Source organism: Pteropus alecto, unplaced genomic scaffold, assembly GCF_000325575.1.
Source record: "Pteropus alecto unplaced genomic scaffold, ASM32557v1 scaffold8, whole genome shotgun sequence".
NCBI lineage: Eukaryota > Metazoa > Chordata > Mammalia > Chiroptera > Pteropodidae > Pteropus > Pteropus alecto.
In genome coordinates this window covers 734,210-747,563 of record NW_006494609.1, presented here as the reverse complement: position 1 = coordinate 747,563, position 13,354 = coordinate 734,210, and the positions used below count along the sequence as shown (strand labels likewise).

The window sequence follows — 13,354 nt, the reverse complement described above, 5'->3', positions numbered from 1 at the left end:
AACAGTAACGTGCATCCATTTGAGGCATATAATTTAATTAGTTCTAATACACCTCCACCACAATCAAGGTAGAGAACATTTCCATCACCCCCCAAAATGTCCTGGTTCCCATCTGCAGTCCATTCCTGCATCAACTAACAGTCGCAGACAACCACTGTTCTATTTTTTCACTATAAATTAGTTTTGCCTACACTTTTAAAGAATGTTTTTGTTGGGTAAAATATATTATGAATTAGTTATCACTCTGGATATGTCTTCTAACTACAACCTTTTTGCTTTGTAGCCCAGCAAATGGTTAATTTTAACAGCAATTATCTCACTGTTCTTCTTTGAAGGCATTTTTTCCTTTGGCTATTTTAAAAATTTGTCTTTTTCTATCATTTTCAGCAACATCTTATTTTACTATAATGGGCTTACATCTGATTATATTCACCTTGCTTAGGGCAGGCAGAGCTCTTGATTATGTCTTAATTCATCTTCCATCAGTTTTGGAAATTTCTCTACAAGTATTTCTTCAAATATTGATTCTGTCCCCAAATAATGCTTTAATCTCCCTTCTCCTGAGAATTGGATTATATATATGTATTTCACTGTGGTCCACATGCCTTTTAGGCACTTTTCTTAGGTATTTCTCTTATTTTGTCTCCATTTTTCAGTTAAAATTTTTCTGGTAACCTATCTTCAATTCATCAGTCTTCTCTTCTGGTGTGTCTAACATGCTCTTACACCCATCTACTGAGATTTTAACTTTATTTTTTTTCGGTTCTAGAATTTCAATTTGATTGCTCAATTTGATCTGAGTTCTCCAATGATCTTTGAACTCTATTTTTTATTTCTGCAGCTCCCATGAAATCAATCCCTGTTTATATGAGGCTTTATGCTGAACTTAAGCCCAAGCCTCCCGCAGATCGGCAAATATCCAAGAGGAAAAAAAAATGCTGCAGGATGCCTTGAATTTTAATGAACTCCAATTTCTCAATTATTTTTCTGAATCAAGTTTTTGGTGTTATGTCTAAAAACTCTTAACCAAGCCTTAAGACCCAAAGATTTTCTATGTTTTTGTCAAAAATTTTTATAGTTTTACATTTCAACCTGTGATCTATTTGAATAAATTTTTGTACACTGTATGAAGTTTAGGTCAAATTCATTATTTTGTTTATGGGTGTCTAACTGTCCTAGTACCTTTGTTTGAAAAGCCCATTTTTCTCCATTGAATTATTTTTACATCTCTGTCAGAAATCGGTTGGATATATTTCTGTGGGGCTACTTCTGGTTTCTCTATTCTGTTCCACTGATCTATGTGCCTATCCTTCCAATAAATATAAGGTACAGTCTTGATTAGTGTAGTTATATTATAAGTCTTGAAATTAGGTAGAATAACTTCTATTTTATTCTTTTTCAAAATTGTTTTAGCTATTCTGGTTCCTTTGTCTTTCCATACAAATTTCAGAATAATCTTGTCTATAATTATAAAAAATCTTGCTAGGATTTTGATACTAATTGTGCTAAACTGCATATTGATTTAGGGAAAAATGGACATCATTAATACATTAAGTTTTTTGATCCATGAATGTGGTATGTCTCTCCATTTATTTAGGTCTTCTTTGATTTCTTTTATCAGTGTTTTATAGTTTTCAGCATACAAGTCCTATAAATGTTTTGTTAGAGAAATACTCAAATATTTAATTTCTTATTGAGGGGCTGTAAATGTTCTTTTCAGTTTCCACATGTTCATTAAAATAAATGATTTGGGTAAGTTGGTGTTGAATGATACAATTTTGCTGAATGTACCTCTCAGTTCTAGGAAGTTTTTATGGATTCCTTGGGGTGTGTGCATAGACTTTCAAGTTATTTGAATCAGAGACAGTTTTATTTATTTTTTCTTCCCTTCATCTACACACCTTTTATTTCCTTTGACTTGCTGTGCTGACCAGAACTTTCTGTACCATGGTGAACAGCAGTGGTGACAGTGTACATCCTTACCTTGTTACCATTAAGTCTTTCATCACTGAGTATGGTAAAAGCCGTAGGTTTTATGTAGATTTTTCCTTTTTAATCAAATTGAGGAAATTTCTCTATATTTCAATTTTGATTATGAATGACAGCTGGGTCATTCCTCAAACCTCACAGTCCCTAGCTAATCGGCTTCCTTCTCTCCACCTTTCAGATTCATTTTATGTTTGTTGTATATGCAATGTACAAGTTTTTTAGCTATACTTAGCAAGAAGAACACAGAAACAAATATACTTACTTTCTTCTTCCAGAAGCAAAATCCAAATTCATTTTTAAAAAACATTTTGTTTAGTGTTTCTGGGTATTCTTAGTAGGTCTAGGGCTAATCTGTGACAACCTATTCTGTTATTACCAGACATAAGACCTTGGTTTTTAAAATTCTCACGATTTATACTGATAGCATTTATTTTGGTTTGTTCTTCATAAACATGATAACTTCCTAAAGGTTCATCACTATACTGTCCTCCAAACAGAATGACAAAGAGACTGAAAAAATTCAGTGTTGAGAACAACAACAAAAACTACAAAATGCTAGTTAGAAAACTTATCCTCATTGGAAATTACTAAGAATAATCAAATTGCTTTAAAAATAACATATGGATAGTGGGTAGAAAATTTATTTTAAAAGAAATCTGAGATGCTGTCAAAATTATTTATATATGTGCATACACACATTCCATTTTTATCTGTGGCATAATATATAGGAAATATTCTATACACAAAATAATCTCAATCTTCTCTAATGATATGTTGTGCAAAATTTCTCACAAAAATAAAAAGCTTCGCATTAGGTATGAAACTGATAATAAACGCCCCTGTTTTGATTTAACATTAAGATGAATTTCAATTTTATAGGGAAAGGCTCTTCACTGCAGCACTGTTTATAATAAAAAGAAGACCAGAATTAAACCAAATGCCCATCAATAGGGAAACTGATGAAATAAACTACGGTACAGTAGCGCAACAGAATATTATGCAACAGTAAAGCTTTCTACGTACTGACATAGAAGGAACTCGAAAATATATTACAAAGTGAAAAAAGCAAATGTCTACAACATGCTATATTTTGTATAAGAAGAGGGGGAAATACGACTACATATGCATATTTGGTGATCTCTGTACAAAGAAGCATAGGAATACATGAGAAAAATGAAAATGGTGACTGTGGGGAGGAGGGAGGAGGAAACAGGGTGGAAATGAGACCCCTCAATGTCAACATAATCACTTTGATTTCGGACCATCTGAAGATACTAGCTAGTTGAGTCCTGTAGAAAAGAAAACTAGCACAACTTTTTATTTTAAAGCTGAATTTAAAACATAATCCACAATTTAAAATCAAGAAGACTGAAATATCTGCAATCAGTTATTCTTCTTGAATTGCGAAACAAATGCTACTGCTATCAATCACGTAACCACTGGAAAGGTCTCCACCCACTCATCCAACCCAGTCTCAGCCAGGGGAAAGGGCATGGATGAGCGAAGGCAGAGTAATCATTACTTGAGAACAGATATGACAAAGCTACCAATGCCACTGCCTTCCTTCTCTGACCTGACGGCTGTCATGCATATTTCTTTCTTGATAATGTACACACAGGTCCATGAGTTGTCTGGAACCAATTCCGTGGCCATCTGAGCTTTAAACATGCATTGGCTGATACCATAATCTCAGAGAAGATTAAAATTTCAGGAATGATAATTGTTCTATGAAGCTTCATTCATAGAAAATGGGTTCTGGAAAAAATGCTTTCCCTATGGCTCATTCTTTAAATTAAGCTGCCTGAATCAAAGAAAAAAGTGGCTGGTCAAATTAATTTATCCTCAATAAAATAATGCAACAAGGCAATAAATAGGCTAAGTCTGCAAAGAATTTTATCTATGTCTTTAATCAAAGGAACAGTGCTATTCACTATCAAATAAATGTTGCTTCTTTCCTTACAACTACTCTTGAGATATGTATTGCAGACTAATTAGATACTTTTCCCTTTTAATTTCAATAACTTGAAGGTTAACTTTTTTAAGAACCCAATAGATATTTTAATTTCTTTGCATTTTTAATAAGCATCTAGAAAAACAGTGGAGATGATCATTTAGGTAAAACCACCACCGTGTACATAAAACTTGACATTCCCTAATGAAGACAGGACTACTAATTTTCTCTACTGCAAACTGGCAATTGTACTTTAAAGATTTTTAAGCTTTACTCCCATTTTGTGTTTAACATGTTATACTTAATATTGGGCATTGAAGCCTGCAGTAATAAAGCATGGAGGGAGCTATCCTTCCAGTTTTCTCTCCCACTCGCAGCCAAGGAAAAGGAGGATGGGCTGTACAAAATGTGGGCTCTAGAGTCTTAACGCTGGATGCAAGACCCACCTCCACCAGACCCCGACTGTGACCTGGATTGGGGCACCTTTCACCCACTTTGTGCCTCAGTGCTCTTGTCTGTAAAGCAAGAACAATGGCACCTGTATCAAAGGCTACTGAAGATTAATTAAAACATTTCATGTAAATTGCTTCACACGTTGCTTGCCTGAGTCACTGCTCAATAAGAAATATCTATTTTTATAACTCTCTTACGTGTGTCTCACACTCTTGCTCAGCTGGACTGCTTGCTGCCCCATCACCACGCTCTGCCCTTTTGTCCCTCTGTGCTTTGTTCTTATTATTCTGAGTCTAGACCACTGTACTGCTTATTCTCTGGCCTGATGAAATCCTCTTCCCCTTCAGGGCCCATCTCATCCTGATCCATCTAACCAGTTACGACTTGGCCCCACTAGCTTGCACCTCCATTGCTCTTTGTTTACAGTTCTTTTATTACACTCATTATATTAAACCTGATTTCCATTACAGTAATTTATGACCTTGTCTCTTTCATGGATAATGACTGTGTCTTACCAGCCTATTTAGTTTACAGTATTGAACAATCTGCAAAGAGTGGTCATTCAATAAGCATTTACTGAATCTGAAACAGTTGTGATTACTTGTGACAGTAAGCATAATATATTATACTACCTATAATAGCAGTTCTCTCATAGGATGCTTATACAGATTAAATGAGATAATACATGTAAAGGGCTACTAAGAAGTAACTATGTTACCATTATCAATCACAGCTACTTTTACTTCAGTGTTCACAGTGGGGCCGGCACTGCATTAAGTGCTTTACACACGTGAACTCCTTGAAACGGAGCCTGGCATGACCACCTTACATTCCACTTCCATAGAGTAGGTAAGATGAAGGTGTTTTTTTTTTTAAATGACTGATGAAGAAAAATGGCAAATTTAAAAGTAACTGAATTGGTCTTATTGTTAAAAAGTTGGCTTGAATAAATAATGAAATTCCTGATATTTCACAGGATAGTTGAGAGGATCGAAATAATTCAAGATATGTAGAAGTATAAGAAAACTTGGAAAACTTAAAAATGAAAGGTACTATTATGCAAATTTGTAGCCAGTGTTCAAGACTACTAAGGGAAAATGGCCCTGAGAACTTCTGAAAGTCTCAATTCTCTCAATCATTAAATGGGCCAATAACTGGAACCTACTACTGCACAGGGTGCTGTGAGGGTGAAACCAGAGGATGCTGGTGAAAGGCTCAGAACAGTGTAATAAGTAAGTAAATATATATATGTATGCATATATATGTATATATACACACACACACATATATATGTATATATATACATACACATATGTAAAATAACACTTACCAAGAGTTTACCTGTATATATGTATATATGTATATATATGTATGCATATATGTATATATATACATATATATATATGGAATTTGCTTTTATTAAGAGATGTTCTCAATTATATAACTGAAGATCTAGGATCATGATGGATAAATTAAATCCTGAGTTAACCAAATTTTCTGAGTCACAACCTATTCCAAGTGCTTAACAGTGTGAAATCATTGGCAGGTAAGTTTCATGTTCCCACTGCACTTTACGTGATAATGGAAATGGACATCAATAAATAGTGAAGGGCCCAGAAAGGTTTCATGAAGGAGAGTGTGAAAGCTTGGATAAGCCACAAGGCATACATGCATTTCGGGAATTAAAATGCCTACTTCAGTTCCCACATACATATCAGAGTCTAGTCAAATGAAAACCAAATTTTTATATTTTTGTGAAATGCTTTCCATTTTACAGATATAATTTTCATTTGTTTTTCTGTTCATTTCAGCTTTTAAAAGTGGTAAATGAGAAAATAAGGCACCAAAGATCTCAAAGGCAGAATGCCACTACGTAGCAAGCAATAGTGTTTTCTTTTTCCAAGGGTAATTATGTAAGCTATTTAAAGTAGAGAAGATATTAAAAGAATAATTTAAATAAAATTTAAAGGGAGATTTAGAAGTGAGTCCAGTTTCTTGGTATCATACTATGAATCTCTTTAAATATAAGGATGTACAAAGCAGGAAATTTTAAAAAATGGCGACACAGATGGAAACCAAAAATGCTTTGCAATGATTCAAATGCATAATCTACTGCACTTACAAGCATTTCTTTTTTTAAAATATGTATTTGTAAAGACACCAAAATAATCAGTTTCTCAAAATGATTCCAAGGCATTAATGAGAATTCTTACTCTCTTTAAATATAAGGATGTACAAAGCAGGAAATTTTAAAAAATGGCGACACAGATGGAAACCAAAAATGCTTTAAAATGATTCAAATGCATAATCTACTGCACTTACAAGCATTTCTTTTTTTAAAATATGTATTTGTAAAGACACCAAAATAATCAGTTTCTCAAAATGATTACAAGGCATTAATGAGAATTCTTACCAAAAAAAAAAAAAAAAGACTCCCCAGATGAAATGCCTAAGTATGTATATCTGTTTTTTGTCAGTACAATCCTGGCTTTGAATGTTATGAAGATATAAATGAAAAGACAGAGGCCAAGTGAGTGCCCCTTAGTCCAGATATAGAACTGCTCATACAGAATAGCAGGCTTTAAACTCTTAGATTCCACCACCCAGTAAAATTCCCAAAGTAAAACTGGGGAGACTCATCTAGATTGCCAAGAAAATTTCACCAAGAAAAGGCATTACAGAAAACAACACATGTCCCATAAAAGAAAAAGCTAAAGGAGTTCATCTCCACCAAACCAGTATTACAAGAAAGGTTAGAGAGACTTCTTTAAAAAGAAGAAAAAATACCAAAGCCGTGAATAATAAAATGGCAATAACCACATACCTATCAATAATTACTTTAAACAGAATGGATTAAATATTCCAATGAAAAGATAAGGGGTGGCTGAATGGATAAGAAAACAAGACCCCTACGTATACTTCCTACAAGAGACCCACTTTAGATGGAAAGAAACACAGACTGAAAGTAAAGGGATGGAAAAGATACTTTATGGAAATGGAAACAAACAAACAAAAAGCTAGTGTAGCAATACTTGTATCAGACAAAATAGACTTTAAAACAAAAGCTATAAGAAGAGACAAAGAAGGACCCAGCAATTCCACTTCTGAATATTCATCTGAAGAAACCCAAGACACTAATTCAGAAAGACATATATACCCCTATGTTCATTGCAGCATTATTTACAACAGCCAAGATATGAAAGCAACCTAAGTGTCCATTAATAGGTGAATAAAATTGTGATATATGTGTATATATATGTATGTATGTATTTTATATATACATTGTGCGTGTGTATGTATGGAGTGTTACTCAGCCATAAAATAGTGAAATCTTGCCATTTGTAACAACATGGATAAACCTAGAGGGTACTATGCTAAGTAAAATAAGTCAGATAGAGACAAATACCATATGATTTCACTTATATATGGAATCTTAAAAAATAAAACAAACTCACAGATACAAAGAGCAAACCAATTGTTGCCAGATGAAAGGGGGTGGGTAAGTGAGATGGGTGAAAAGGGGGATTAATATGTGCAAAATGTCAGTTACAAAAACAGTCATGGAGATGTAAAGTACAGCAAAGGGAATAAAGTCAATAATATTGTAATAACTATGTATGGTATCAGATGAATACTTAAGACTTATCAAGGTGATCATTCATGTTATATAAATGTCTAATCACCATGTTATACATCTGAAACCAATATAATATTGTATGCCAACTGTAATTGAAAAAGAAAAAATTACTAATTAAAAAAACATATTATTATCAATAATTTATGAAGGAAAGGATATTTTAATATCCTCCGAGATTAAGAAGCCCATAATTTCAGAATAACACACGGTTTTGTGAATTAAATAAATTTAGCTTTAAGTTAAACTCATTATAGTGTTCTTATTTTTCCTGTGTTGATGGGGCCAAAAAATCTTCATCATTGATCAGCCCATCTGTGGTCTTACACTAAGTTGCAATCACTAAGAGAGGGCACTAAATGTGCCAGAGATCTCATAAAATGTCTACAATTGGGGCACCCTTTTTTTTTTACTCAATGTGGGTAAACAAGGAGAAATAACAATCAACACGTCCTTTATATAAAATAATCTGTTTCAACGTAGAATTTCAAATATGCATTATATGATCATATTTTCAATGTCTAAAAGTTGTTACTCTCCTCAAAAAGCTACCGTAGAATGTGGATACTCTCTGGTTAGTGAATTTTCCAGGTCATAACTTTTCATTCTCTGCCCTTCTGCTGCCTCTATATGAATTATCCTGTCATTCATTTGCATTTTGACCAAATGGACCTTACGTGAAAGTATAGGAAGTATAAAAGTAAGAAATCTTGTGCATTTTCATTTTGTTACTAATTACGACCCAAATTTTAAAATTTTTGTATTTAGGAACCTTAGCAAAAATACACTGTTGGCAATACAAATAGACTTTAAAAATTTAAGCTTTTAAGAATGGTATGTTGTAGTGGCTTAACAGTTCAGGCCTTGAACTTATTAACTCTGTTAACTTTGACTTACTATTTAATTTCTCTGTGCCTCAGATTCCTTGTTTCCGAAAATGGGGATAAATAATGGTACCGTACTCATAGGGCTGGGAGACTAAATGAGATAACATATTTAAGGCACGTAAAACAGAGGCTGGTGAATATGTTAACTATTATCATTACCGTTATTGCTACTACTTATTCCTAGAGTACTTGAAAAATTCACTGCATTTATAGATTACCAAAAAAGTAAAACATACTTTAAGTACCATGTATATCACCTCTGACATAGAGAATTTCATTAGATGAGAAATGTAAAGAGAGCTAAGAAAAAAGAAACAGTAATTGCAAAGAGAGTATCCTTCACAATAAATGACATCAGTTGTCCTTGTCAAAAAGAAATATCGAGGTCTATATTCTGGAAGCCTAGCAGGAAACCTGAGCCATAAAAATGTTCTCTGGAAGCCACACTTACCCCTTGTTCATCCAGTTTCATGAGCTGCTCTGTGACCTTGGGAGTGTTGAAGGCCAACCGCAGGCAATGGACATTGAGCTCGGGAATCACATGCTCTAGCACTTCTTTCAGAGGCAGCCCTCTGGCTGTCGAGTGCTTTGCCGTTGAGGGAATGGCATCTTCCAGGACTGAACCTCTCAGTGTCATGAGCTGAAAGACAGACACGTGCTCCGGTGAGAGGAGTGAATCCAGTAGTCTCCCACTTATCCGAGGGGGATACCTGAAACTGTGGATAGTACTAAACTCTATATATACTGTGTTATTTCCTATATATACATACCTATGATAAAGTTTAATTTATGAATTAGGCACAGCAAGAGGTTAACAAATAATAAAATAGAACAATTATAATATACTGTAATAAAAGTTATGTGATCTCTTTCTCAAAATATCTTACTGTACTATATTCAGCCTTCTTGTGTGATATGAGACAATAAAATGCCTACACAATGAGGTGAAGTGAGGTGAATGACACAAGCACTGTGACATAGTGTTAGGCTACTACTAAGCTTCCGACGATTCATCAGAAGGAGGATTATCTACTTCGGGTGATCCTGGATCATCCAGCCATGATGATGTTGATGGTTGGATGTCAGGAGCAGATAATGTCAATGGTTGGGGAAATTTAACATCTTCAGACTGTAGCTGACCTTACATAACGGAAGCCATAGAAAGCAAACTGCAGATAAGGGGGGACTACTGTACATCAAATGCAGTGAAAGCCTAAACTGCAATACTCCTTGGGGAGACTCACCAGAGAAATAAAACCTGGAACTTTGTCAACTGATGGAGACAAGAGATGACAGTGGGAAAAGCAAAACTCACCATCTTACTCAACGAGGAAAAGGCGCTTGAGGTATTTGCAGTCTATTCATCTGATTTACATCTTTTCTTTTATTTATGACTTATTTTCAAATAACACGGGTGTAAAAAACATCGTTTTCCTATGAATTCATATCTACTTCTAAAGAAACAGTTTTGTTTGTTTTTTTTTTTAAATTGTGGGAAACTGCTGAACAACTCAGTCACTGCTCTCTGTCTTCCATAAAATAGCACGTGCCCTGGGACAGCAAGCTACGAAGGCTGGAAATATTTGCAGTTGAAAAACCTACACCAGGAATGCTAATTATTGCTAATCCTGCACCACAAAAAGATAGCAGCTCACCTCAAGAAAGCCAAAGTAGAGAACCCTCATTAAGTCCCTGTGCACCTCAAAAGTGCACACGTGCCATAAGACTGTCCAAAAAAAAATCCTCATGCTTACAAATCTATGCAAGGTTTTTTCTATGTTCTGCAATGATTATTTTTACTGAAATGAAAGAGATCTGTTTGTATTTCTGTTATCCTGTCGCTATTTACTAAAGCACTGGAGTGGCATTGGGGTGACTATGTTCTTTTCTCTTGATGTATTTATTAACAGGAGAAATAGCATGAAAAATCCCTGCAAAAGCATGAAAACAAAGTCTTACTTTATTATATATATCTGTCCCACAAAGTCCAGGTGCTGCAGACTGGAATCAACATCTAGAGTACTTCTATCAAAGGACTTTTGTTAGGTTATTTCAATGCAAAGCCTTGTAAAGATGTTACAATTAATTCACATTTAAGGATCATTTTTATTGGAAAGAAAAAATTACACGAAAGCTAGTGGCAATTAAATAAACATCAGAGAGAGGAAGAAAGGAAGGCAAACAGGAAGGAAGGGAGGGAGGGAGGGAGGGAGCAGAGAGGGAGGGAAAGTATTATTTTAGGCATTAGGCATACAGTAAGGAAGGAAGGAAGGAAGGCAGGCAGGCAGGCAAACAGGAAGGAAGGAAGAAAGGGAGAGAGGGAGGGAGGGAGCAGAGAGGGAGGAAAAGTATTATTTTAGGCATTAGGCATACAGCAATGAACAATTCAGATAAAAGTCCCATCCTCAATGGGTTTATATTCGAGTAGCAGAGAAAGAAAACCAACAAAATAAGTACAATACGTGAGATAGTGTTAAATGCCCATAAAAAAATAAAGCCTGGAACTGGATACAAAACAGGGGCACGAGGGGGTAAAAATGTTAGATTCAGTGGCCAAGGAAGGCCCCTGTGATTTATGAGTAAAGGCCAGAAGGCAATGAGAGCGCTCTGGGGAAGAGCACTGCACCACAGAGGAACAGGGAGCATCCCAGACCTGAGGTGGAGGTGTCCTGAGGGTGCCCAGGGAGAAAGAAGCCAATGTGGCTGGAAAAGACTAACAAGAGGGAGTTGGAGATGAGGTTGGTAGCAGAGGCGCATGGCCTCCTAGGCTACCAAGGAGACTGGCTTTTACGAAGAGGGAGAGGAGAAACCATTACAGGATTCTGAATTAAGAAATGACAAGATGTGGATTACATTTCAAAAGGATCCCTGCTGGGCTGAAAGAATGCAGGGTTTAAGGGCACAAGTAGGAAGCACAGTTCTCTGGAAAAGATGACCGTGGCCTGGCCCAGGTCCAGGCAGTGGGGATGGAAGAAATGGTTGAATTCCGGATATATTTTGAAGACAAAAATCAACAAGTTTTGCTTATACTTGGGGGGCAGGAGGGAGAAGAATTGGGGGCGAGGGGAGGAAAAGAGAGGAGTCAAGTGTGGCTTCAAGGTTTCTGGCCTGAAAAACTAGAATAATAAAGCTGTCATCAGCGAAACATTAATTTGAACATGAAACCTAGTGGTAATGGTCTTTTGGACCATGAACATTTGATTTAGATGTTTCAATCAAAGGCTAAGGAAATGGATCCAAGGGACCTAATTTATCTAACTGGTTGGCAGGAAAAGGTCTAAACTGCAAGACCAAAGAATTCGTGGGAGGTGCTGGTCAAGCATTTTAGACTGAGGTATCAAAAGATGAAAGAACAGAGGTGGGGGAGGCAAGAGTCAGTGCAGTTCAGCCACCACGGCAGAGGGATCATGTGGCAGAGGGATCATGTGACGGTAGGACAGGCGTTATCCCGGACAGCGAGGCTGAGACCAGATGCGGAATGCCGGCAAGGCAACCTGAAAGGGGCGATCATGGTAACCAGTGACAGGATCTGAGAAAGACAGTGATTTAGGAAACGTCAATCTCTGGCATGAAGGCTGATAGGACAGTGGCAAGAACAGGAATTAAAATGGATTAAAAACAGAGAAAAGGAAGAATATTACAGGCCGCTTAAATCAGAGTGGCCTTGAAAGGAGAAAAAGATAAGAACAGGGAGGACAAAAACGCTGAGGAGTAAGGAAACTGAGGCTCACAGGGATCTGGTGAGATCTCAGAAGCTGGAAATGACCACCTATCTACATTCAACTTCAAAAACGCAGGGTATTCTCTGTGTTTTTCCTGTTCGACAAAAGAATTTACACTGCTTAACTGTTAGCTTTAGTGTGGAGAAAAAGTACACTACGGCATGTTAGTTCTTCATTTCTGTCTGGCTGTAATAAATAATACATTGGATATTAAAGTCATGCCTTTAAAAATCCAATTTTTAATTTCCCCAGAGTTCAAGCTTAAGAACGATGACTAACTGAGGCCAACTCCTGAAATTCAGTGGGGAAAACGAAGCCAAACGCCCTATTTAAACCAGTTTCAAAAACCATTATTCTCCAGATACCTCAAGGGAGTATCAGGCATTAATGCGTAACGACAATCGAAAGTGAACGAAGCGCTGAGAGGCAGTAAATGGATCACCGGCACAACTGCGCGCGCTTCGAAGGAAAACAGGAAAACTTCAGAGTCCCACATTCGTTCTTGAGTTTTTAAAAACTGCTTTGTTAGGTATTTTATCTTCTTCTGTAACCTGAATTTCATTTAAAAATCAAAACTCATGTGTTATATGCATTGGATTCCTAAAAAGACCCAAGAACCTGTCTCACCTCCCACATTGGAGAGCCTCTGGTTCAAAGGGCCAACGTTCAAGGCCTCAGAGAACAGGTCCGAGGGACAGTGAAGTGACAGAGGAAGAAA

At 36.1% G+C, this 13,354-nt stretch overlaps 1 protein-coding gene across 1 annotated transcript in view; it reads right to left on the bottom strand.

Annotated features, from left to right (window-relative positions):
• The window catches only part of SIPA1L1 (signal induced proliferation associated 1 like 1), a 321,807-nt gene that overhangs the window by 93,887 nt on the left and 214,566 nt on the right, over positions 1–13,354 (bottom strand). Inside the window, exon 7 of the mRNA XM_025042110.1 lies at positions 9,366–9,554. Within this exon, the coding sequence (XP_024897878.1) occupies positions 9,366–9,554 (189 nt within the window). The remainder of the gene's footprint in view (positions 1–9,365; positions 9,555–13,354) is intronic.